This window comes from Trachypithecus francoisi, unplaced genomic scaffold, assembly GCF_009764315.1.
Source record: "Trachypithecus francoisi isolate TF-2019V2 unplaced genomic scaffold, Tfra_2.0 Lachesis_group3, whole genome shotgun sequence".
NCBI classification, from domain to species: domain Eukaryota; kingdom Metazoa; phylum Chordata; class Mammalia; order Primates; family Cercopithecidae; genus Trachypithecus; species Trachypithecus francoisi.
Window position 1 is genome coordinate 82,821,631 of NW_022681468.1, and position 25,527 is coordinate 82,847,157.

Genomic DNA, 25,527 nt, shown 5'->3' on the forward strand with positions numbered 1-25,527 from the left:
CAAGGAAAGAGACCGAGGTGCAGAGGAGTGAGGTGTTCTGCCTGAGGTGGACAACTGTGAGTCCCAGTTCTGCTCAGTCAACCACACAAAGGCGGAGAGGGAGAAATTTCAAAAGTGGAGAAAACGATGGCATCAAAATGGTGAGCCAGTCCTAGATGGTAGGAGATAGAATTTTGGTGCTGAAGTTGAAGCCACTCTCCACCTACCCCACCCCTGAGGCTGCAACGATTAAAGGTATCCTAGGACCCCCTTTCTTTCTGAAATGAATTTTCCACTGATGCCAGAAAAAGCTCAGAGCTGGCTGAGAATTAAGGTATGGGAAAGGAGATGGGAGAGATTCCATTCTAGTCAGTACCTAGGAAGTAACTCCCAGGGAGCCCCCTCCCTGTCTTCCCCAGGGGTCTCCCCCTGTCTCCTGTGATTCAGCACCTCACTGTGAGGGCATCTTGAGACTCTGGGGCCAATCAACACTGAGCCCAAACCAATATGCCATGAGGACCAAGCCTGGGCATTGCTCATTTCATGTTAGTTCTCACACAGATAGCACAGGTGCCTGTACAAGGAAACACTGTGGTCACATTTCTGCTCTCTCTAAGCTCCTACTGCGGACAGTCTGGCCTGGGTCACACAGCTGCTTGTGGGAGAGGACCGGTCCTGACCCCATTCTGCACAAAGCAAATCCCCACTCCCAGTGGGCTTTGCAACCAGGCTCTGCTAACCACCTCCTTAACCCTTCACCTGGCACCCTATCTCCCTGACTCCCCAAGTGGAGCCTCTTCTATCCCTCCTCTGAGACCATGAGAATGGACTGTGCATAAAGCCCTGAGAACTGTGAGCAGTGACCAGAGAAACACAAAATCCTGTTGGTTCTAGCCCAGGAGAGGCTGCCAGCCCTGATGGTGAGCCAGGACACAAGGATAGGAGAACAGGAAGCAGGAGACAGGAAAAAGACCAAGAGAGAGGAGTGGTTGCCACCAAAGAAGCAGAGCACAGTGACCAGAGTTCAAGATCCAGGGTTCAGGCAGGACTTGGGGGCTGGGGCCTGCAGCTGGAAGGAGCCCTCCCGAAGAAGGATTGTATCTCAGGGCAGGAACACACATGCATCAGGGAGAGGAGATAGCACGTCAGCTGGGATGGAACTGCTGTGCCAGGCCATGCTGGGCTCCTTGGGCTGGGCAGGAACGTCTGGCTGCATGTCCGTCTGTCTCAGCCCAGCGGGGCTGACTCCCGGGCTGCAGCAGTGTCTGCTCCAAACTCCCCCAAGCCTTCCCATAGCGTTCACCATGGGGATGCCTTGACCAGCCTTTCTCTTTCCCAGCCTTTGAGTGCTCAAGGGCAGGCCCCCCTGTCACCTCTGAGGCTGTGGCACCCAGCACAGGGTCTGTGCATGGGAGATGCTCAGGAAATGTGTGCTGAGGAGCTGGCAAGCTGGGAAGGTGGACCCACAGTGGAGGGACGAGTTGGCCGTTCTTTTCTGAGCTACAAGGAGGCTCAGTACAGTATCCAGAACACTCGCTTAGGTGTCAGAAGAGCTGTGTTCTGGCCCTAGCTCTGTCACAAATGAGTTCACCTCCCCTAGCTGGGCCTGTTTTATCTTATGTGAAATGAGGGCATTGCACCAGCTGATATCCACAGACTCTCCCAGCATTCACATTCTGGGAAATCTCTCCCTTCTCTGATGCCTCAGGCTGCCCTCTCCCTGTGTCCTGTGGGCCAAGTCTTCCCCACACCACGAGGGGGAGCTCTGCACACACCCCAGGCGAGTGCCTCGCCTCCAGCCCACTAACCTATGGGAACAGGTGTGGTGGTGGGTACATGCTCCCTTGAGGAAAGCTGTGCCTTCTCAGACACAGAACTCCAGATACCCAGCCACCAGGCACACCACAAAGTGGCCATGCACACAGAGGTGTAGCATAGAAGTTTTGTGTTGGAAGATGTCTTCAGCTTCTTCTGGCTACCCCCCACATCCTCACTGTTCAGACACGGTCCCAGAGACAGACCACGACCTGCTCCCACAACATTCCCATGAATACTCCTTGGCATTCCTGACCTGCCTAATTTCTGGGGAAGAAAGAGACTTGCCAGTAGAATTTGAATATTTTAATTTGGGAATGACTTAGGGGCCCAGATTCCTCCCCACCACCCTCCCTCCCCCCATAAGTTCCCCTCCTCTGGCCAGAGCTTCACCAGGAGCCAGATCCCGGAGCACCAGGCTCCACAGATAAGTCCGCAGTGACGTCTCAGGCTGGACATCTCTGTAAGTCTGGGGTGGGGTTTGGCGGGCTGGGGGTTAGTGAATCCCAAGGAGACGTGTCTGGGCTCCACTGTCCCCTCTGGCTGGCTGGGCCTAGGAGCCAGGTAGCCCCAGAGTCACCGCTGGTCCCCTGTGAGGATGGAGCCAGGTAGGGAACCATGTCAGGATGAGTAGCTAGGGTTGGGGAGGGCATCTCCTCTCCACAGAGCACGGGCACTCACCCTGGATGGCCCCGGGTGCCATCTCAGTCCGGTAGATCTTGAGGGCATCATAGGCAAAGACGGAAACCAGGATGATGCCAAAAACCTGTGGGAGTGCAAGTGGGGATGGCAAAACAGAGGCTATCTGGCCATTGGGTTAAGGTATAGGGCGAGGTGCAAGCCAGAACCCTAAGCCCTGGCTGTGGCTTCTGACACAGAAAGTGTGCAAGCACCAGCCTGAGCTCTTGAAGGGCTGAGGAGTCCTGCAGGGCTGAACTCACAAAAGCAGCAATGGCAGCTCCATCCCGGGAGGTCACAGCTGCAAAGGAGACCACCAGGAAGATGATGATGGCACTGACACAGCGCAGGAAGTCCTGGGGGTCAGGGGTGCAGGGTTAACAGGACCTCAGAAGGCAGGGAGCGTTGCTCTGAGGTTTTCCAGGCTAGCCAGCAGCCCGAACCTGAGGGATTCTGAACCCCTCCATGGGATACCCCTCACACAATATGAAGCATGTTCAAGAGACAGAGCGCTCACACTGCTACCCAGGGAGTGGAAGCAGATGAACCAGAGCAACCAGGACCAGAAGCCAGGTGCTAGGGCTGGAGCCCAGGTGACAGCCGCTGGAGTCCACCAGCCAGGGGGGTCAGGCCAGGCCAGGGCTGGGGCTGGACCTTTGCTGAGTGGGAGAGCAGATCTAGCAGATGTGGTCCTCCTGATTGCCCATGGCCCTGCAGCTGTGAAATCAGTGTGAGTCAAAGCACACCTTTGAGCGCAGGGCATGGCACGGGGCAAAGCCCAGCTGAAATGTGGAAATGGAAAGAAGCTCGGGGAGGAAAGGAAAACACACCATTTAGAGGAGAAGGAAGGGCCCCAAACTGGGCTGGGGGTCAAGGTTCCTCACCAGACAGGGCCAGTTAAGCCGGTCGAAATGCTGGTAGTACTGGGTGGCATAGAGGAAGAGGAAGGCAAGTGTGATGAAGAACTCCAGCAGCGCCGCAGCCATGTAGGCAGAGATGGAGGCCGTGAAGCAGATGAAGATGATGAGGGTCAGGGCCTGCAGTACCGAGCATGTGAAACATGCCGGGAAGGGGACACAGACAGGGGCCAGGGCTTTGCCTTCCCCTCCTTGGAAGCTCCCCTAGGCTGGCACCTACCACCTGTCCTTGGAGGGAAGGAAGGACTCTGGCACATCTCCCTATTCCCTGGTGTTAGGAACCACCGTTGCAGGGCACTTGCCCATCAAGGGCAGTCTCCGGCCTCCCACTCTGTTCCCAGTAACCCCAGCAGTCTGGCCAAGTCATACGGCTCCCAGGAGCACTATCCCACAGTAATTCACGGGTACAGTGTGAATGCCAGCCCCTGGAGTTGTGCCCACAGAGACCCTACTCCACAGGGACCAAGAGGCGCCCCCTGCCCCATAATGCTTTCCCCACCCCTAGATGCCTTTGATTCCACTCCAAGAGAGAAGGCAGATGCTGCACAGTGGACTCTGGGGACCCCTTTAGCTCTGATGACCTAGGGTGGCATACATGCAGAGGCCTTAAGTCTACACTGTGGTCTTGCTAAGAAGGGGGAAGATCCTTTCCTGAGAAGAGATGTTTCTGGGCAGCAGACCACAGATAAAGTGCAGCTGCAGGAAGTCTGCCCTTTTTGATAGTTAGACTTCTTGGACATGCTGAGAAGTGGCCATGTTAGAGGCTGTCATTGCCCCTGTCCCATCCCTATGTTTCATGCTCCCTCAATGTCCCAAAAAGTCATCCTGTCTAACTGCAGTCCTTCCTGCTGCAACTGAAACCTGCTGTAAATGCCTCCAGGTGCAGAGGCAGCAAGAAGGCAGAGTAGGAGATGAAGGGGCAGCTGGGGGCAGGAGAGGTGTCCAGAGGGCCTGGGGAGGGAGGCTACTGAAGGGCAAGCTGGGGGCTGGCATAAGGCTGGCCAGGAACCGGGGGTCAGGGAAATGGAGGCACCAGGTTGGGGAGGCAGCTGTTACCAGCTCGGTTTCCAGCAGGATGCCTTTGTGGGAGGTGAAGAAGGCCTTGTCCACCGCGAAGCCCTGGAGCTCTGCAACTACCCCTTCCTCAGGGGGCCGGTCCCGGCGATCCCGAGCACTGAGCATCTTCATGGGGTCCACCAACACAGCCCCTACTGCCAAAAGCCCAGCAAGAGAAACAGAAATCTAGCAGGATGGGGAAACAGACAGGAGCAAGAAGGCACTTCGAGAAACCTGAAAGTGAAGCAGGAGGCTTGCCCACAGGGCCCCGCGAGAGAAGGCAGCCGCTGGGGGCCTTGCCCAGATGGGCCTTCACCCAGCTGCCCAGAGTGCCTCTGCTGCTGCCCGCACCAGCCCCCTAGAGACCCATGGGGAGGGGCAGAGAGGGAGGAGGCTCTAATCCCTCCCCTTGCTTAGAGCCCAACCCAGCCTGGAATAGAGACGGGAGGGAAGAGGAGGAGGTCTGAAAAGAAACTGGGAGGAGCTGGGATGTGAGTAGAGGAACAGGGGCAGGACTGGGAGCCCCCAGGGACCTAAGCCTGAAGACATTTGTGTCCCCCTTCCCTAACTTTAACCCTCTTCTTTTGGCTGGTCGTTTCTCCCATTTCCTCTTAGGGAGGGTGTGAGCTGGAGCCCAGCCCAGGCAGCACCCCCAGGACCAAGCTGCAGCAGCCAGGACTGGAGGACAAAGGCGGATTGTTGGGGGACAAGGGGGCGCTGTGTGCCTGCTGCAATGCCTCAATGGACCTCTGTCTCTCCAGCATGCTGGGAGCGCAGCCTGGCCCCCACCCTGGTGTTCAGGATGGGCCAGGGAGACAGAGATGGGAGAGGATGGGAGGGTGCAGCAGAAACTCTGGAGGGCAGAGAGAGCTGGCAGGGTGGACAGAGGTGAGGGCCGATGGTGGAAAGGAGAAGGGACAGGCTGGGAAACCGCGAGGTGTTCAGGCACCACGGATGCCAAAAACAGATTAGGCCATTTTAAAATAAAGATATTTATTTGGATAAATCTCTATACATTCAATAACAGCTTCCTCCTCAGAATCATCCATGTCAAAAGACCAGTAACTACACCAGAATGCACCCAAAGTAGATGCTTACTGAGTGATGAGTAAACAAGCAAGCAAATAAAATGAGGGGCTCTTTCTTCTCCGGCAAGGGGAAAATATCTAGAAAGTGCCTGTGCTGGGCCAGGATAGCAGGGGATGGGAAGAGAGGAAGAGACAGGAGTGGTGGCCTCCAGAAATGGGCAGAACTTTGAAAACCTTCCCTGAGAGAAAATGACAGGACACCAGCTTCCAGTGGCCCCAAGCAGCAGCTGCTCTTTTCAAAATGTGCAGAAGTGCCAGTTTCCCCCAAAGTCCCCCATCCTGTCCCGGGATCTTGCTGCTCCAGACGGCACTTCACAGGGGCCAAGCATCTGGGCATCCTGGCTCTTCATGGCAAGTGGTTGTACACCTGGCTCCAGGTTTCCCAAAAAGGCACCAGCCTCCAGGAGGTCCAGCTAGCCCATCACACGGGGTCGCACACACACACAAGCCAAGGAAACAAGGTACAGCCTGCGCTGCAGACAGTAGCCCTTGTGGGTGCCCTTCTCGCCATGGCACGGCCGCCGGTAGAAGACAGTCTGGTTGTGGTAGAGCAGCTCCGAGTTGCCCCGGGGGTCCATGTGGGAGCCTGTCTGTAGGCTGACGCAGTGCGGGCACAGGCAACGGGCGTGGTACAGGTCCTGGGGGAGCCGGTTCAAGTCTCTGTCCAACCTGTGGGGGCGGCACTTGTCAGGCCCTGGAAAGATGGGCCAGAAACAGAGAGGGTGGGGTGGCGTGGGAGTGCCAGAGGAAGGAAATGGTCTGTCTGGGGCCTTGGCCTCTTGTCTCAGTTCTGCGCCCACTTGCTGTGTAACTTTGAACAAGTCACCTCCCTCCTCTATTAATTTTTCCCCACCGTAAATGAGGGCAGCAGGTGACAGAGTACTTTCCAACTGGTCCTGGGACCCTGAGGGAGGCAGCGGAGGGTGAGCAGGCTCCTGCCTTAGCCTCCATTGACTAACACTGCTTCTATCTGGCTCAGCATGAGGTTTCTTATTGTAATGATTACACTTTAGATTTTTGTTTGTTTGATTGTTTTTGTTGTTGTTTGTTTGTTTGTTTGTTTGTTTTTGACAGAGCACCCAGGCTGGAGTGCAGTGCCACGATCTTGGCTCAACTGCAACCTCCACATCCTGGGTTCAAGCGATTCTCCTGCTGCCCGCCACCATACCCAGCTAATTTTCATATTTTTAGTAGAGATGGGATTTCATGATGTTGGCCATGGTTGGCCAGGCTGGTCTTGAACTCCTGATCTTAGGTAATCCACCCACCTGGACCTCCCAAAGTGCTACGATTATAGGCATGAGCCACCAGGCCGGACTTTAGGCAGTGTTTCCATTATTATTATTATAGCATTATTGCAAAAGTAAAAACCACTCTGACATCCAAGTATAAAAGAGTATAAAGAGTGAAAGCTAATAGTCTCTGCCAACCAGTCCCACTCCCGAGAAGCTATCCTCAACTATTTCCTGCACATTCTTCCAGACGCTATACAAGCTTATATTATAAGCATACTTGAGAGTGCATGGAAAGACCTCTTTACTTATTCTGAAAGGATTTCATGGCAAAAAAAAATAAAAAAAGAAAGACGAAAAACACTGAAAAGTAGATGTCCCACAGGTCTGCGACTCCGTTAGTCTGGCAGGTGACAGTCCCCAGCTTGTAGGACTATTCCCCACACAGACAAGCCCTGGCAAATGGGTTTAGCTAGCACACCACTTCCCAAAGTGGGTTCCCTAATAAATCACCTGCACCTGTTGGGTGCTTAAATGAATTTGGGAAACACTCGTTTAATGGTTTACTTTCTACAGACTTCTTGCAGACTTTAATGTACAGATGACAGTATGAATCTCCAAGGGGTAAGAGATAGAGCAGTCTTTCCTAAGTTTACCTGGCATAACTTTTTTCTGAGAAGCAGCTCATGGGACGAGCATTGCACAGAACACACTTTGGGGAAAGCCACCTGAGTGGTTCACAGACTCCCAGCAAGGGGTCTGGAAGACAGCTGAGTTAACCTCTGGCACCCAGCCTCCCCTAAGAGGCTCCCGTGCCATCTGATTTGGCCCAGGACCCAGTCGGCTTCTGAGACCGCTCCAAAGCATCATGACCTGTAGTATCCACACTAGATCCAATCTCAGTTAAATCTGACCCCCCTCCCCACCACTGAACTTCTCCATCCACCCCAAAGCCAATGCTAAGACAGAACTAGAAGGAAGAAGTGAAATCATATGTCTGGAATCCCTAATACCCTAGTTTTTAATATTTTGCTTCATTTTTCTTATTTCAGCCCTTCCTAATAGTTTTCATATCATGGCATAAATAGAGAATTATAATATTTATGTGGCACACTGAGTCAAAGAATACAGTAACCATTATTATGATCAAAGATATCCAGTCCACAGCTCCAGCCAGCCAGCTGTCCCTAAAAGTTGAGGGTTTCACTCCCTTAGTATGCTTATAACTAACCCATTTGTAGCCCGGGCAGTATCATTTGGTATTGGGATGCTTCATGCCTGTATCATGCTATTATTCCCTAATATTTTACCCAGAAAAACATGGGCCATTATAGAGATTGTTTTTTAAAGAAAAGGAGAGAACCAACATAAATACAGACTTTTACATACATTATATTTCATTTGATTTGCACATTAGCCTATGGGGCGTTATATCATTTTACAGGTGAAATAAAATCCTGAGTTTTGAAAACTTGAATTGACTCAGGATCATCCAATGAGCATCAGAACTAGGACTCGAATACAGATCTTGTCTAATTCCCAAACCTTTACAGCCCCTCCAAGATCAAAATGGGAAAGTAAGCTGGAACTGCCCTGGTCCCTCACACGTACCCTGACCAGCACACACAGGGGAGCACATGCAGGCATTCGGGAGGGGCAGCAGACTCACTCATATCTCCAGGGGGAGATGGCCCTGCTGTTGAGGGGCCCATCTTCACTGGTCCTACAGGATACTGCATGGTGGTTGGTGCTAGCCAGCTTTAGGGGAGGCACAGGCACAGTGTTCCACCTCAGCAATTCCTCAGACGAGTCCTGCCCTTTGCTGGGGCAGCAGCTGGGCCAGTGGCTGTAGGTGTGGGTTCCCATGACCATTGCCAAGAATGCAACCACCTGTAGGAAAAGGCTAATGAGAGAACTGTTCTCACCTAATCTGGGTTGCCCCCTCATCTGCACCCTCCCCCTGGGATCCCAGTTTCTCACTCCACCTAGCCCCCTGCCTCAAACCTGGCAGCTTAGCCTCCCTCCACCCTCAGCAGCATCTCTGCTCCTCTCCCTCTCAGCACAGCCCTCAAGCAGCCCTCTGCACTGACCTGGTACATGCTGGGCACTGCGCACTCAGTCAGGTGGAGCACTGGCTGACAGGCCTCGTGGAAGCAGGCTGACTGGAGCAGGTTAGGAGTCCTGATTTTATTTTCAGCAAGCCTGTTTTGTTTATTCAAATTTATTTCCACTATCTTTTTAGGGAGTGACTTGAGATTAAAAAACAAAACAAAAAAACTCTGAAAGTATTTCCAAAGGCTGCTTAAAATGCAATAATCATGGAAGCTGTGATGACCATCATTACACGCCTGGTAGCTGATTGGGTAAACTTTGCTCTTTGAACTTTTCTAACTCTGGGGTCAAAGCAATAGCGGTCTGCTGTTCTGTGTCCTTGTGAACTGGCATTAGCAGAATTTCCCTGGTTGGTTTGGTAGCCAAAATTAGGAAATATCTTGTGGCCTCCCTTCAAGAGTCCTCATTTCCATGATCCATTCTGCTCCCATCCAGGGTCTGGTTTCACCATGCCCCTCTTCTCAGGTGTCATCCTCATCATCCACCTTCATGATTATTTCCTTGCCCTTAGATAACCTTTGACTCCTATCCCCTTTGTTCTATGACGTCTTCCACATTTTCGATGACCCCAAAATTCTATGACCCCCATCATCTATGAGTTCTCCCCCATTGTCCATGACCTGCTCCCTAACTCCCCCTTGCCCTTGCCAGTCACTGCCCCACCCTGGGTATATAAGCCTACCCTCACAGGGCTGCCGGAAGGCCCTGACTTCCTGAGTTTGTTGGCTGGATGGGCAAGGTCTGATGGAAGAAGCTGTGGGCGAGTGTTCCCATTGCACAAATGAGAAGGTGAAGCAAGGAAGAGGAGGGAAACTGAAACAGCCTCACCTAAGACCCAACAGGAAGGAGGTCTCAGTTCCAGGGACCAACCTGCTCTCATTCACAGAGCGGTGGGGACCAAGCCTATGACAGGGCCAGCTACTGCTTTCAGGCCATGAAGTGAGCCCACTCAGCCTCAGCAGGCCCAGAAACATGGGCCACTGTCAGCCAGGAGGGAGTATGTGTGCCTTAGAAAGGCTTAGAGTTGAACTTGACCCCAAAGACACAGGTCAGCCAGCTCCAGGCTGCTTGAGAGACACTGTGCTGAGAGTGGGCCAGCCCGTCCTTCCCCCCAGGTCCTTCTCTTAATGCTTGCCTATTGGCCTGCCTCATCCCCCACACCCACCCAACATACCCATACACAGACATTGTCCCTAGAATGATGCGGCTTGATTTGCATGTGCTTTCCCTTAGAAAATACTCCTCTAGTAACCAAGGACTCAGGAAATAAACAAAGGGAACCAGGAATAACTTAAACTGCAAAGTGAGGAGGAATCTTTCCAATGCATTAGGGCAAAGCAGCCCCAAAAGAGAGAAGTGATGAGGTCAGAGGGCGATCTGGAAAATTGGGAGAACCTGCTCTGCTCTGGTGAGTCTTGGGGCACCTGGAACTGTGGGATGGGGGGCTCTTAGAAGAAGCAGGTGGTGGCTGGGAGAGCTGGGGCACTCAGGAAGAGTCATGAGGCCAGTATCATGGCCCTACTCTCACTGCCTCACCCTCTGCCCCCAGTACTTGCAGACATCCTCTCCCTTCCATATCCTGCTGGCCTCAGCTCCTGTGCACTTACATGTGCCAGGCATGGTGCTAAGCCCTGGGCATGCATCATCTCATTTTATCCTTACAATGAAACCATGACATGGAAACTATTATCCCCATATTACAGATGAGGAAACTGAGGCCCAAGGAAATTTAGAAACTTACCCAAGATCACAAAGAAAGAGGCTGAGCTGGTTTCCCATTCCAGCTCTGACCAATTCCACATCTAACCTGGCATGGAAGTGCCACACCATGCCTACCCCCAGCTGGCTGTGAATGGAAGGGGAGCCCCACAGTGAATGCTTTCCTACTCACCTGGGCTTGGGTTGGGACAAGTTTCAACAACACCTGCTGAGGGCCACAGGGTGTGTCTGCCTGCTTAGGCATCCAACCCTGCTGTTGGGATTCACTGCACTAGCTCCCTTTCCTAGCCTTTGGTCTGGCAGACATGGCCTCAAGGTGGCTTCTGGTGCTCCTGGGAAAATCTCAATCCCAAAACAGACTCTTAGGAGGCAGTGCTGTTTCAGAAGAGCTGGATTCCTATGGATCTCACTCTCACCAATCAGAACCTCAGGGCTAAGAAGATAGTAGAACTGGAGTTGGCTCAGATCTCCTATCTTGACCCCTGCCCAGGAGGGGATGTTCAAAGGAGCCAGAAGTGATCCCAGCTACCTGTTTCACTTGCTGACACTGCAGGGAGGACCCAGCCTAGGTCACCAGGAACGTCGCCCTTCAGAAGAGTCCTTTGGGGTGTTCCCTTAGGACAGAGGGATAACCCCTCCAGGAAAGGTTGGCTTTTCCCATCCCCTTGATGACCAGGACTTACCTGAGAACCTGTGCTCTGAACCACATGCCCCCACCCCACCCCACTTGCTCACCCTCTGTCCTTATCTCAGTAGCAGCTTTGTGGGACTCCTTAGGGTGACTCCCTGTCATGAGAGACATTTTCCAGTGGGGTTTCCTCCTGAGGTGACTAGTTTTGGAATCCCTGAGTCACTTCAGGTTCCAGGGAACCCTTGGGGGTGTGAGGATAGGCGGGTGACAATAGGGAGAAGGCTGGAGGCAGGGAACAAAGGAAAGTCTGCATGTCACATGACATCAAGGTCCCCTCCCAGCACGTCTTCACCTGGCTAGGCCTGACCTGGCAACTGAAGAGACCTTCCTGGGATTCCTGTCCCTGTGGCCCTGAGGAAAGAGAGAAGCACCTGCCAGGAAAGGGCAGGGAAAATGTGGTGGAATACACTTCCCAATCTTGGCTTGGAAAGGCTCTTGGAGCTTGCAGAACATGAGAATATGTCTTCCCTGCCCCTTCTCAGGAAGATATGTAAGTCTCTACCTGCTGCCTTGAAGTCTTGGCCCTGCCAATGACCAGCTCCGGACCTTGGGCCTTCTCTCTGCTCCTCCCTCTTCAATTGTAGAAGTGGATGGGTTTGGGTGGGCGGAGATTGGGGGGAACATTAACCTGGACGGCCACAAAGGTGCCAACCAGCTTAGCTGCTCCAGAGCTCAGCTCCTGAAATGGTGCTGAATCCACAGGACTCATCAGGGCCTATCGAAGCTCATCGGCACTCACTGTACGTGAAGATAGGGCACTGAACGTCAAAATGTTGAAATACTTCACCTGCTGGTAAGTAGAAGCTTCCCTCAGCCTTGGGACATCATCTTTTTTTTTTTTTTTTTTTTTTTGAGACAGAGTCTCGCTCTGCGGCCCAGGCTGGAGTGCAGTGGCCGGATCTCAGCTCACTGCAAGCCCCGCCTCCTGGGTTTACGCCATTCTCCTGCCTCAGCCTCCCAAGTAGCTGGGACTACAGGCGCCCGCCACATCGCCCGGCTAGTTTTTTGTATTTTTTAGTAGAGATGGGGTTTCACCGTGTTAGCCAGGATGGTCTCGATCTCCTGACCTCATGATCTGCCCGTCTCGGCCTCCCAAAGTGCTGGGATTACAGGCTTGAGCCACCGCGCCCGGCTTGGGACATCATCTTACCACACCTCCCTATGATCCAGCAACTAAAGGTTGAACACCTGGCAAAGATGGAGGCCCCCAGAACAGTGCTCCCACTTTCTGATTGTTAATGGTTTAGCTACAAAAATGTCTAGGCTCAGGAGCAGCCTTCAAGGAGAACTCAGTCTAGACCCTGGGAGACACATGGAGAATCAGAGTTAGCAGAACAAGGAACCCAACAAACCCATGTTTTTAGCCCAGGGCTGGAGCCCGGCTTACTCAGCTTTGTCCTATGGTCATGGCTGCCTTCGTTCACTCATCCACTCACCTAATATTTATTGTGCACCTACTGTGTTCCAAGCACTATTCTAACTGCTACAAATGCAGAGGCAGACAGGCCAGACAAGGTCCCTGCCTCATGAAGCTTACGTTTTAGGAGAAGAGACATGACAAACAAGGAAACAAGATAATTTCTGATAATAATAAGTGCTATGAAGAAAATGAAACAGCATTATGAGATAGGGAGTTACTGGGGGTGGGAGAGAGGAAGGCGGGGCAACTTTAAGTTGGAAAGCCAGGAAAGGCCTTTCTGAGGATGCAGGATTTGACCTGATGACGGAAAGGGTCTGGGGGAAGTGGTTTAGGCAGAGAGGGCAGGACATGCAGAGTCCTAGAGGTGGAAAACAGCATGGCATATTTGAGAAACAGAAAGGACAGTGTAGATGATGAACAAGAGATAAGGAGGAGAGATGAGATGAGTGAAAGAGGTAGGCAGGGAGCAGACCACATAGGGTCCTCCAGGCTACCATGGAGCATTTGGATTTTTTTCTGGGGTCAGCGGGAAGGTATTGACTGGATTCAAGCATGAGCTACATGATATATTTCTTGAGGACCGGCACCATGTCCTTGACATGCTAGTGCCACCACAGGGCCACCATCAAATAACAATAATAGTAGTTGCCTTTGTCCAAAATTTGTACCTCATGGGCCAGATACTGTTCTTGGAATTCTCTTAATCCTCATAACAAGTAAATGCTAAAAGTTTGATTAACACTCCCACTTTACAGACAAGGAACCAGAGGCTCCAGGAAGTCACAGAACTTGCCAAGGTAACGAGCCAGTGTTGGAACCAGAATTAGAACCCAGGCAATCTGGGTGCTATGGGTCCAAAGAGAGGAGGACTGAAGAATTGGTGAGCACCCAAGAAGTTTTGGGTAGCAGGAGAAACAAGGAGAGGTCCAGGAAGTCTTGGGGTCAGTTGAGGAAAAAACCAGCTCATTGGACCTGCAGGGAAGGGGAAAGAATGGGAGAAAAGACTAGGACCCAGGAAGCCAGATGGAAGGGTTCCTTCCTTTCTTCTCCCTGAATATGGCAAGGGCAAACCTTGAAGACCCGCTGCTTGAGGCTGCCACCCACCCAGGGTCTCAGTTACCTGCCAAGTCTGGGTTTTCTCCCACCTCACCTGCCCTCAACAACAAACACGTTCAGCTTTCAGGAAAGCACAAGTCAGAGGGAAAGCCAAGGTAAAGAGGAAAAGCCACGGAAGAAAAGCACTGTGCCTGGCAATCTACATAAGCATACTCCTCACCAAAGTCACTGCCACAAAGGAGGAACTGAGACTCAGATGCCCTATAACTGGACCAAGGTCACACAGCTAGTTAAGTAGGATTAACTAGCTGTGTGACTGACTGGCTACATTCCACACCTGGGTATTCCAGAAGCAGTCTTATTTCCCACTGGTCTGCCCTCTGCTGTCCCTCTTCTACCCTTCCCCGGGCAGGGAAGCTGCCTGCCCATCTCCCAAGCCACCACCTTGCCTGGTCCTAGTAGCTTCCTTCCTGTTTAGCCTTTTCTGGCCTCCATCTATTTCCCCTCATGCCAGTCAAGGCATTCATCTTTGAAGACAGGGTTTCCTGACCACCTCCACCTTGGACCCCAATTTGCCTTGGCAGTCCCCTGGGCAGAGATCACACCAAGTCACTCCCCAGCAGCTGGATATCTGTGTGCCTGGCAGCCAGGTGCCCCAGGGCTGGGGTCTGGAAGAGGTTGGAAAATCTTCCCTAGTGGCCACCTCCAACCTAACTGGAGCTGGGAAGCAGGAGATCTCCCTGGAAATTTAAAAGTTCCTCTGCCATCCTAGTGGAGTTGGAATCTATTCAGGAGTCTTCCATCACAGAGAGCCAGCCTAGAACCAACACAGTTCATCCCCATCCACATGTTTATCCCAGAATCTCTCCCTATTCCACCCCATAGGCTCCACCACACCCTTCACGCAGAGGTTTCTTCACAGGTGCTCAGGCAATAGAGTGGGGAAGGAGCTGGGGCAGGTGTCCTGACCACACTGTCCTAGGAAATGCCTAGATGTGTGGGCCTGTGGAATATTGAGGCGGGGTTATCTGTTCAGGTCCTCAAGTTCACCAAAGGCCTTATATTACATTTCTGATCTTATCTCCAAATAAGGTTATGCACATACATACAATAAGGTTACATATGTGTTTGAAGGGTTAATTTGTTCAATGTAAACATCCAAAATATACCACAGCTTTCAATTCTGTTTATCATCTTGCTTTTTAAATACCAGGAACCTCAAAAATGCAAGAAGGTAGGCTTCACTCAAGCTTGAGAGGCCCTGATGTGTGTGTCCCAAAGGAAAGGTCCAGGGAAGCAGCACACACTAAAGAGTTATCCCAGGGCAGAGGAACTGTGGGGGGTTAGGAGCACCGTCCTTTCAGTGGAAACTCCTGGCAGGGCTAGATCCTAGCTTCTCTAAAAGAGTTCTAGCAACTTTTGTGCCAGCGGTCCCCAGTCCTCTCCCCATAGCAGCAAGAGTGAGCCAGGCTGAAGAGGCCGACAGGCCCAGACTGGCAGAGGAGTGTAAGAGGCCGCACAACCTGCCCGCCTGCAGCTCTAGGGCCAGACGCCCTGCTTCATGTTCTGTCACCAGGGCCAGAATCCATGTCCAGCGCCAGACTCCCGCCCTGTGCCCCGCAAGAACGGCCCAGCGAACCCCGCTGCCCTGCAGGGGAGGCGCCGAGGATTGGAGAGGCTCTGCTAAGGGCCCCGCTGGGCTGGAGGCGCGCGCTCCCTCCCTTGGGAAAGACAGATATGGGGCTAATGAAAGGGAGGCCGAGAGGCGCGGGGCCGGCGGGGGAGACGGGGGCGTGGCGGGGAGAGGAAAGCTCCTGGAGAAAGCCGACCGGACCACCGCGAGCGAGGCCTGCAGCGGAGTCCAGAGGAGGAAGGCGCCGGGGACTGGGGCAGGGCCAGGGCGGGAACGGGTGGGGGAGGGGTACCACAGGCAGTTGGACCCGAGGGTCCTGAGCTGAAACTCAACACCCGCCTTTGGAAGAATCGTCCCCCTTTCTCCTCCGCCCCTTCCCTTCTCCTCCCCTTTCCCCTCCCTCCTTTCTCTTAATCCCCAGGACTGAGCCCCGCGCCGGAGAAGAGAGGGCCTGAGGGGAGGAGAAAGGAACAGCACTGAGACGGGCCAGGAGCCCAGGAAGGGGAGGGAAGGGCAGCCGCGGGCCAGGGGTGAGCCTGGGGGCCACGCGCGACCCCCGGAGCCTTCGCAGCCCTCTCAGTGTCCCCACCCCCAGCCCAGGCGAGTCCGCAGGACCCGGGACCCTGCTCCTCCTTTGCCTTCTCTTTGCTCCTTCTTTTGCATTGTGGCCTTTCTTTCCCTTCCCAGAGACACCTGGGAGCTCTCCCCAAGCTGTGGGGCGCGCCGCGGGGTCCTGCCAAGGGTGCCTGTGAGAGGGGGCGACGGGGCTGGCGCCGGGTGCCAGGGGCCGAGGGTGGGAGCAGGAGCTCGTGGCCTTGCGCCCTGGAGCCGAGGACTGGAAGGGGGCTGGGCCCCTCTGCCACCTGGGCCCGGGCAGCGCGTCGGGAAGGCCGTCCCGCCTGTTGCAGTGGTGCCTGTGTGCTGGTTGCTGCTGCTCGGGGTGAGGCGCCGTGGCGGCGACCTCAGACCCCCGGGCGCCCTGAGCGAGTGCGCGCGTGAAAACCGCCGCGCCGCCGGGGGTGCGAATGTTTGGGCAGAAGCGGCCACTCCAGCGACCCAGGCCCACAGCCACGCTCTCGGGGACCTTTGGCTCCGGGCAACTTGGGACAAACTTCTCAGTTCTCGCTCTCCCTCCCTCCCAGCGGGGTCGCCGCAGACCCAAGCCCTGGGAGCACCGCTCTGCAGCACAGCCGGCGGGTGGAGAGGGTTGGTCCCTAAACTCGCTGGTCCAGCCCAACCGCCCCGGCGGCTTCTCCCAGCCCTCGAGGCTCTCCTGAGCTGCCTGGAGAGGCGTCGAGCGCAGCCCAGCGCCCGCCTGCTCACCTGCCCCGGCCCCCGAAGGGAACTTTCGGCTCCTGCGAGCCCGGGGCGCCCCCGCGGCCTAGGGCGGGCAGCTCCCGGGGACTGGACGAGGTGGTGGCGCCCGGGAGGCCGCGGGGACAGCACGCAGCGCGCGCCCTTGGATGCCGTCCCGCAGCGACGCCCCGGCCCGCCCCGCTCCTCCTCCTGCCTGGCTAGCCTGCCTCTCATTTGGGAAGTTTTGTGGGTTTTCTTTCTCCTCCTCCAACCTTGGCGGAGGCCACGACTCAGGCGCCACAGCTGGGGGCTAGAGGCCGCGGATCATGGTGCGGGGCAGCCACCGCTGAAGTCAGCAAAACCAAGCCTGGCCTGAGGCAGGCTGCGCTGGAGGCCAAAGCCATGGCCATTGCCACGTCGGTGAGTCCACCAGGGAGAGGAGGCTGCCGGGGAGAGACCTCCACGGCCTGCCCTGCGCTCCTGTCACTTTATTTCTGCCCTCTCTTTGTCTCTCTCCTTGGTCCCTTTCTTCTCCAGGAGGCTGTGTCCCCCTCCTCTCACTTTTGTTTCCCTTCTCCCTCTCACTCCTCATCCCCTGCTCCTCCTGGCTCCGGGCTCGCCCCTCTTCCCCGCCCCCTCCCCGTTCTCCTTTTTCTTACTAGAGGCTGCGCCTGAATGGAGGGGAGGGGGCAAGCGTAGCCCGAGTCCTATCTGCTTCTTTTGGGCGGGAACAGATGGCCACTGGTGGTTGGCAGGGGCTTGTGATTGGGAGGCAAGTAAAAGGTTTGGAGGGGGCTGAAAGGACCTAGTGGCTCACGGAAAACGGAAAACGAGAGGCTGAAGGACCCAAGGAGGCCCATCTCCAGACGAGGGTTAGGGAAAAGAGGGAGATAGACCAAAGGAGGGAGATCAGGAAGGAGAAAGAGAAGACAGAGGGAGGAGGGGAGGTGATGTCAGCCAGCCTCAGGCCACTTTCCAGGGATCAGGACAAAGGGAGGAGACAGCTGGCATGATGGGACAGTGGGAGGAGGCCTCCCAGAGAGCACAGAGGCCCTCTGCCACCCACATTAGGCTGGCCATTCCCTCACCAGTCAGCTGGACCGCTGGGGGATAGAGCAGGAGTGGCCACACCCATCATCAATCAGCCCATCAACAACTCTGTCCTGCAGTGGCAGGGCCCAGAGGCTTGGCCCCATTAGACAGAACTCAAACTTAACACCAGGGAGGAGCCCTCTACAGCCCCACCTCGGTTTTCTGTTCTACAGTCTATGCAGTCTGAATCTAGGCAGCTTTGTTCCCCTTCCACCCTCTTCTAGGTCCTGCCTAAGCTTCCCAGGGAAGCGAGGGCGTCACTTGCTTTCTGGTCCCTTCTCAGTGGGGACTCTTGGAGAGATAATTGTGAGACTGGAAAGAGAAGCACAGAGCCACCCAATGTCCTCCCATACTCTTTCAGGACAGGTTCAAGTTTGGTTCTTTCTCAGACCAAACTCCTTTTTTTTTTTCTGAGACAAGGTCTCACGCTGTCACCAGGCCGGAGTGCAGTGGCACAATCATGGCTCACTGCAGCCTCCACCTCCTGGGCTCAGGTGATCCACCTACCTCAGCCTCCTGAGTTGCTGGGACTACAAAGCACACACCACCACATCAGCTAACTTTTTGTATTTTTTGTAGAGGTGGGGTTTTGCCATGTTGCCCAGGCTGGTCTCAAACTCCTGGGCTCAAGCAATCCATCTGCCTCAGCCTCCCAAAGTGCTGAGATTACAGGCATGAGCCACCGCACCTGGCCCCAAATTCCTTTTAGTTCCTCAATCTGTAAGGATGGCCAGGAAACCCTAGCTCAGAGTGGGAAAGGAGGCCCTCTGGAGATAGAGTACCTCTGGGAGTACTCTGGCATAGAGATGCTGGTTCAGGAGCCAGCTAGTCAGCTTTGTAGTCCCAAGAAGGTAGATTTTTCTTTTTATGGTCAGGGGCATTTATACTAATCAAACTCACAGGATTCTAATAACAGCTATTACTTACTGAGCATTTACTGCACCTGGCCCTGTGCTACGCTTTGTCATAGTTTCTTTATGCATTATCTCATGCAACTCTCACAACCACCTTGTGAAGGTAGTACCATTATTATCTGAAAATGGATATGTGCATACGGAATTCTACAAAGCAGAAAACTGAGACTCAGAAAGATTAAACAATCTGCCCAGAGGCACCTAGCTAGAAAGGGACAGACCTCCAAACAGTGGGTCGCAACAGTAATCCCAGCTGTTTAGGATGCTGAACCCAGGCATTCGAGGTTACAGTGAGTTACGATTGTGCCACTTTACTCCAGCCTGGACCACAGAGCAAGAGCTGGTCTCTAAATAAATAAATATTTTAAATAAAAATTTTAAAAGAAAGAGACACAGCCAAGACTCAACCCCAGGTCTGCCTCTAGAACTGTGCTTTTAATCCCCTGGCTAGATCCAAAAGACTGATTTATAATTTACAACTAAAAAGAAAAGTGCAGCACTAACCGGGAATTTGTGTCAATTGGTTAGCATGTTTCTTTGTGTGCGACAATATCCTTTAGAAACCAAAATATAATCAGAAAATGGTTTGATGGGTTGGAAATCAGGCAAGAAGAGGAGTCAATTTGTTGTTAAAATCACCCAGCCATGAGGGGCCGGACAACCTCACCACCAGAGGGAAACATCAACCAAGAGGAATATGCACTCCTGCTGGCTCTAGCAGGGCACCCTTCTCCCCAGGATCTGGTGGCAGCCTGCCTGAGATATTTAACTTGAGATTTTTTTACTGCATTAGTCAGTCCATTTGGCTACCTGGCTAGTAATGCCTAACTAGCTGCTGTCCAACACTACATGTAAGTCACCACTGCCTGGGACCCCACCAGCAAGCATCATCATTTAGCAATCAAAACTGAAGCTGAATGTCATTGTACGTTTTGAGTGGTTTAAGCTTGATTCTACCAAAAGACATCATGGAGCAAGAGCACTGCAAAGGGTTACAGCAAAGGGAAATTGGGTATAAGAAGGCCTTCCTGTGTGCTTGACTTGCTTTTGAGTTAGGGACCTTCTCAGCCACTGTTACTACTATTTCTTTTAAGTAGATTCCTACATTTGTGATTGTGGAGAAGCAGTAGCACAAGTGATTGAGAGCACAGGCTCTGAGATCAAGCAGTTTAGGGTTCAGATTATGCTCCACCAGCTGTGCCAGCGATATGACATCAGACAAAGTACTAACCTCCCTCTTCCAGTTTTCTCTCCAAAATGGGGTAAGGACGGTTCCTCCCTCGTAAGGTTGTTGTGGAAATTAAATGAGATGAGTTGATTAATGCAGAGATTTGCACAGTGTCTGGAAACATTGCTTGCACTTGGTACCTGTGACTTATTACTTGAGCCTGTGGCCCTTGATGGAAAAAGCTTATAAGCCCCCACCAGACAGGACTTGAAACAGGATGATACATGTTTCCTTTTGGTTGGCCTGCCAACCCCCTTCACACACACACAAAGACACACTCTGTCCTTCAATGGAAGGGCCCATTGCTAAATGATGATGCCTGCTGGTAGATTCCAGGCAGTGGTGACACACACACAAGAATACACACTTTTCTCCATGGTAACCTCAGCCTCTTCTGGTCGAACCTTATTTGTTCAGACTGAGAGCAAACAATTGCTTTGTTTCTGTTTTCTTTCTTATTATGCCTAGGCACACTGTCTGGACTAGGCCTCTCCCAGCCTCAGAATGAGGGGTCTCTGTGGCTGCTTAATCTAACCTTTTGCTAGTGAGGGATAATGACTTGGGAACAGAGAGAAGGTAAAGGAGATTCTATGAGAGACTGTAGCAGGGCTTCATATGTTTTGGAAGAAATTCATTCAACATATGTATTGACCAATTCCAGGTCAGGCCTTGTTGCAAGGACTACAAATATAGCAGTTCCCATGTCCACAGGGTTTACAATATAAGGGAAGAAATCGATATGAAAAAAGCAAATAGACAAATAGTATGAAGTATGAGGACAGAAACAGTAGGTGGAGACAAACAGAATGGGGTGGGGAGAAGAGTAAAAAATCGGCCTCTTTGAGGAGAACTGGTCTAGTTGAAGGAACTGAAAGGAAGAGGGAGAATGCAGGTGATGAAGCTGGAGAGAAGCTAGGGCCCAGGCAGAAAGCTGCATCCAGAGTGCAAGTTTTTAGCTTGAGGAAAATGCGGAGCTCCAAAGGGTTTTGAGCAGGGGATGACATGACCTGAAAGGGGTCTGAAGACCCTTCTCCCCACTCCCACCTCCCCCACCAGGCCCAGCTGGCCCGGGCACTGTATGACAACACCGCTGAGTCCCCCCAGGAGCTGTCCTTCCGCCGAGGGGACGTCTTACGGGTCCTGCAGAGAGAGGGCGCTGGTGGACTGGACGGCTGGTGCCTCTGCTCCCTACATGGCCAGCAGGGCATTGTGCCCGCCAACAGGGTGAAGCTCCTGCCTGCTGGCCCAGCACCCAAGCCTGGCCTCTCTCCTGCACCCCCAGCCCAGCTTGGCTCACCATATCCAGCCCCAGATCACAGCAATGAGGACCAGGAGGTGAGAGTGGGAGCCTCCCCAACCCCAAGTCAGAAGAGCCCCATTCCTCCCTGACTAGCCCCACCCAGGGCCTGCAGCAGGTGGGCAGGAAGAGCCCTGAGGCCACAGCTCTTCACTGCTCTGCGCTGGCCAAAACCTGTCTACCAACCTTTCTGAGCTGTGGCCCTCTAGGTACAGGGGGAGTTGGAAGGTCTGTAAGCTCCTCACACTCAGACATTATTTGATCACTGCCCACTCCGTTCCTCCTGACCCCCCATCTATTTGATCCCTCAGGTGTATGTGGTGCCGCCCCCAGCTCGGCCCTGTCCAACCTCAGGACCTCCAGCTGGACCTTGCCCACCCTCTCCTGACCCCATCTACAAGATCCCCAGAGCCAGTGGGACCCAACTGGCTGCTCCCAGAGATGTCTTGGAGGTGAGGGCTAGAGGTCCCTGTGTATGTTGGGTGGGAGACAAATCGCCCCAAGGGAGGGTTCATTGCTGAGCTGACAGATGACTGACCACTCCTCTCCACAGGTCTACGATGTGCCCCCTACCGCCCTTCGGGTGCTCTCCAGTAGCCCCTATGACTGCCCTGCCTCCTTTTCCCACCCTCTGACCCGGGTTGCCCTGCAGCCCCCTGGAGAGGATGATGCTCCCTATGATGTGCCTCTGACCCGAAAGCCACCTGCAGAGCTGGAACCAGATCTGGAGTGGGAAGGAGGCCGGGAACCAGGGCCCCCCATCTACGCTGCCCCCTCCAATCTGAAACGAGCGTCAGCCTTACTCAATCTGTATGAAGCACCCGAGGAACTGCTGGCAGACGGGGAGGGTGGGAGCACTGATGAGGGGATCTATGATGTGCCTCTGCTGGGGCCAGAGGCTCCCCCTTCTCCAGAGCCCCCTGGAGCATTGGCATCCCATGACCAGGACACCGTGGCCCAGCTTCTGGCCAGAAGCCCCCCACCTCCACACAGGCCCCGGCTCCCCTCAGCTGAGAGCCTGTCCCGCCGCCCTCTGCCTGCCCTGCCTGTCCCTGAGGCCCCCAGCCCCTCCCCAGTGCCCTCTCCTGCCCCAGGACGGAAGGGCAGCATCCAGGACCGGCCTCTGCCCCCACCCCCACCCCGCCTGCCTGGCTATGGGGGCCCCAAGGTCGAGGGGGATCCAGAGGGCAGGGAGATGGAGGATGACCCAGCAGGACACCACAATGAGTACGAGGGCATTCCAATGGCCGAGGAGTATGACTATGTCCACCTGAAGGTGAGCGTCCCTGGGCAGCCCCACCAGGAGGGACCCCAGGGATACCAGGGGAGGAGTGTGGAGACCTAGGACACAGAAGCAGAGCCTCCCTGCCTCCCTTCTGTCCCCCTTCCTTCTCCCCTGACCCTCTACCCTGCAGCCTGGGACCCCAGTACTTGGCCACAACACTTGTACTAGTGCCACACTGTTCCTCCTAGACCCAGCCTGGGGCCACCAGAGCTCTCTGGAGTCAAGGGACTACAACCTCTGATAACAGGAGTGTCCTTGGGAAGGAAGGGAGGCTGGGAAGGGGCAGAAAGGCCACAGAAGCCACCCTGTCCTGCTCCCCCACCCCAGCACTAAGACCTCATGCCCCCCTGCAGGGCATGGACAAAGCTCAGGGATCTAGGCCCTCGGATCAGGCCTGCACAAGGGATCCTGAACTGCCCGAGAGGGGGATGCCGGCGCTACAGGTGACCCTGGCGGGAATGGTGCTAAAGAAGGGGGCCGGGGAGGGAGGAACAGGGACTTGGGAGAAGAACTGAGCCATCATCCATGGAAGGAAATAGGTTAGGATGTAGTAAGAGTTCACAGGAACCAGGGACAGAGTGGAGGGCATGTTAGAAATCTACAGGAAGGAACTGGAACCTGGAAGAGGATGTTAGGAATTCAGAAAGAGGGGAAAGAATGTGTTGGAGAGGAGTCAGAAAATCAAGCGGCCAGGAGAGCAGAAAGTTTCTGAGTTGTGGGGTCAGAGCTAGGCCTAGGGACTTCTGAGCCTCCTTCCAACTGTGAATTCCTGGGCTCCTTAGAGACCTGGCTTCTAATCCCAGCTCCACTACTGAGAAGCCAGGGGCTTTGAAGCCGTCAGTTAATCTCTCCAGGCCTCAGAAAGTAAGGTGGTTTCCTCAAACCTGTGTAGAATGGTCGCAACACAATAGCTACCATTTATCAGGTATTTACCGAGTGCTAGACCCTGTGCTAGGCATGCTGCATGTGTTAGTATTAATCATAGTCGCAGTTAATACGCATCTGGTGCTCACAGTGTGCAATGCACTGTGCTAAGCCCTTTCTCTATATTATCTCAATTGATCTTTGCTGCAGTGTCATGAGGTACATACTAGAACTGCACTATCTAGTACAGTAGCCACTAGCTACATATGGCTATTGAGCACTCGAGATATGGCTAGTTCAAGTTGAAATATGCTGCAAATATAAAATGCACCCTGGATTTTGCAGACTCAGTATGGGAAAAATCTCAATAATTTTCATATTGATTACCTGTTGAAATTATAACATTTTTATATTTGGAGTCAGATAAAATATATCAGGGTTTTTTTTTTTTTTTTTACCACTTTTAATGTGGCTACTAACTCATCTAAAATTTCACATGTGGTTCACATTGTGTTTATATTGGACAGTGCAGTACTAGACTCCCTGTTTTAGAGTTAAGGAAACCAAGTTCAAAGCCTTGTCTGAAATCAAGTTTGAGGTTGTTTGAATCCAGATCTATCTGATATCAAGTGTGGGCACTTCACTGCTGCTCTCTCTAGAATCTAAACTTTCCGATGGGCAGAGGTAAGAGCTAAAAGGATCGCCCTTGGGAAGAAAGGGAGGAAGGAGAAAAGAAGTGAGGGAGGAAATGGCACTGATGAGAATGTTCTCTCTGACCACTCCTCTTGCCCCTCAGGAGGCCCTGTCCCCAGGGGAGCCACTGGTTCTGTCCACCGGAGATCTACAGCTCCTGCACTTCTACGCTGGGCAATGCCAGAGCCACTACTCGGCCCTGCAGGTGGCCGTAGCAGCCCTGATGTCCAGTACCCAGGCTAATCAGCCCCCGCAACTCTTCGTGCCCCACAGCAAGAGGGTGGTGGTGGCTGCTCATCGCCTGGTGTTTGTTGGGGACACCCTAGGCCGGCTGGCAGCCTCTGGCCCTCTGAGAGCACAGGTTAGGACTGGAGGTACAGCACTAGGCCAGGCATTGCGGGCCACTGTGCTGGCTGTCAAGGGAGCTGCCCTGGGCTACCCATCCAGCCCTGCCGTCCAAGAGATGGTGCAGTGTGTAACAGAACTGGCAGGGCAGGCCCTGCGATTCACCACCCTGCTCACTAGCCTGGCTCCCTGAAGGTCCTTTGGCACAGCCCTGTCCCTCCCCTGTCTGCCAAAGCCCCCCTCTAGGCCTTGGGTGGCTGGAGGGCTTTGTTAAAGGACTAGGAGAAGTGGGGGTATCTTTCCCCTTTCCTGCCCTTTCTGTTCATCTCAACCTCTCACAGAGGTGTCTTCTCCCCCTAACCCACAGCTTTTTGTATGAGCCATTTTGTATAAATTATTTATATTTAATATTATTCCCTGCTTTGTCAGGAGCAGGTACTAGGCTCTGGGGCAATGAGGAACTGGACTCTTCTCTCCTCAGCCTAGGGTGGAGGTCACTGCACTGCCACCTACCTCTGGAAGACTGGCCATGAAAAGTCAGTTGGCAGAAACCTGAGGCCACATAGAGCCTCTCTCTTTTCCTGATTCTTGACTCTAGAAGATCAGCACTGCACTGTTAGCTGAGAGTGAGGGCAAGACATAAACTGTCCAGAGTTTGAAGGTCTCAGAAAGACCAGAGAGCTTCTCCCCACAGAAGGTGGAGAGAGCTGGGACTCAGATATGGGTGTGCACCTCAATAAACCCTGCAGTCTGCCTCCCTGACTCTGCTTCTTGGGAGCATGGTGAGCAGCCCTGGTGCTCAGCAGCCATACCTATGGGACACACACTATGAACAGGATGCCTTTAGGGGTTTGGGGGAGATTTTGCTCCTTTCTTCAACAACTATTCACTGGACAAGTTCTCTGCTCCCATGATGCACCAGGCACAGTTCTGCAAGTATGTTGTGAATGTGTCATTCTAGTGGGATACACAAATAAGTCAGTTAAAATGCATAAATAAAAACATAAACCTGCCACAGATTTCACATTCGCTGGTGATGGAAGTCGGCAGGATGGTGTGAAGAAACTAAGTAGATGAGGGGAGAGGCCAGTGAAGGAGACTTTAGACAGGATGGTTG

The 25,527-nt window shown here is 53.5% G+C and overlaps 3 protein-coding genes across 9 annotated transcripts; 1 reads left to right on the forward strand and 2 right to left on the reverse strand.

Annotated features, from left to right (window-relative positions):
* Positions 1-2,085: 2,085 nt before the first annotated feature.
* CMTM5 (CKLF like MARVEL transmembrane domain containing 5) lies at positions 2,086-5,341 on the reverse strand. Its single transcript, XM_033188552.1, is given in 7 exon segments — positions 2,086-2,384; positions 2,476-2,560; positions 2,736-2,828; positions 2,990-3,099; positions 3,102-3,189; positions 3,357-3,509; positions 4,446-5,341. Coding segments are annotated over 7 exon segments (675 nt in total). The 5' UTR covers positions 4,578-5,341; the 3' UTR covers positions 2,086-2,370.
* Positions 5,342-5,426: 85 nt separating this feature from the next.
* Positions 5,427-16,953, reverse strand: IL25 (interleukin 25). 4 transcript variants are annotated; one of them, XM_033188549.1, is made up of 4 exons: positions 16,720-16,953; positions 8,856-8,927; positions 8,435-8,655; positions 5,427-6,202 (listed from the first exon to the last, which is right to left on the reverse strand). In XM_033188549.1, exons 1-4 carry the CDS (start codon positions 16,924-16,926, stop codon positions 5,947-5,949), a joined length of 756 nt encoding a protein of 251 aa, XP_033044440.1. In that variant the 5' UTR covers positions 16,927-16,953; the 3' UTR covers positions 5,427-5,946. The 4 variants fall into 4 exon arrangements, with proteins under 4 accessions (XP_033044440.1, XP_033044439.1, XP_033044442.1 ...); XM_033188548.1 differs by having other exon boundaries at positions 8,856-9,014; XM_033188551.1 differs by having other exon boundaries at positions 8,856-8,967; positions 16,720-16,807.
* On the forward strand, positions 16,368-25,425 carry EFS (embryonal Fyn-associated substrate). 4 transcript variants are annotated; one of them, XM_033188543.1, is made up of 7 exons: positions 16,954-17,112; positions 20,983-21,261; positions 21,535-21,675; positions 21,777-22,499; positions 22,862-22,951; positions 24,169-24,426; positions 24,840-25,425. In XM_033188543.1, the coding sequence occupies exons 1-7, from the start codon at positions 17,095-17,097 to the stop codon at positions 24,894-24,896; spliced, it is 1,566 nt and encodes a 521-aa protein (XP_033044434.1). In that variant the 5' UTR covers positions 16,954-17,094; the 3' UTR covers positions 24,897-25,425. The 4 variants fall into 4 exon arrangements, with proteins under 4 accessions (XP_033044435.1, XP_033044432.1, XP_033044434.1 ...); XM_033188542.1 differs by having other exon boundaries at positions 24,892-25,423; XM_033188541.1 differs by having other exon boundaries at positions 16,487-17,112; positions 24,169-25,425.
* Positions 25,426-25,527: the final 102 nt, after the last annotated feature.

Excerpts from the sequence above, each read along its gene's own strand:
- IL25 (XM_033188548.1), bottom strand. The coding sequence starts at position 16,926 with ATGAGAGGCAGGCTAGCCAGGCAGGAGGAGGAGCGGGGCGGGCCGGGG. Across the intron at positions 8,656-8,855 it reads CAGTGCCCAGCATGTACCAG|GTGGTTGCATTCTTGGCAAT; the intron begins GTCAGTGCAGAG and ends CTTTTCCTACAG. Across the intron at positions 6,203-8,434 it reads ATCTCCCCCTGGAGATATGA|GTTGGACAGAGACTTGAACC; the intron begins GTGAGTCTGCTG and ends CCGCCCCCACAG.
- EFS (XM_033188541.1), top strand. Across the intron at positions 21,262-21,534 it reads ACAGCAATGAGGACCAGGAG|GTGTATGTGGTGCCGCCCCC; the intron begins GTGAGAGTGGGA and ends TTGATCCCTCAG. Across the intron at positions 22,952-24,168 it reads GGGGGATGCCGGCGCTACAG|GAGGCCCTGTCCCCAGGGGA; the intron begins GTGACCCTGGCG and ends CTTGCCCCTCAG.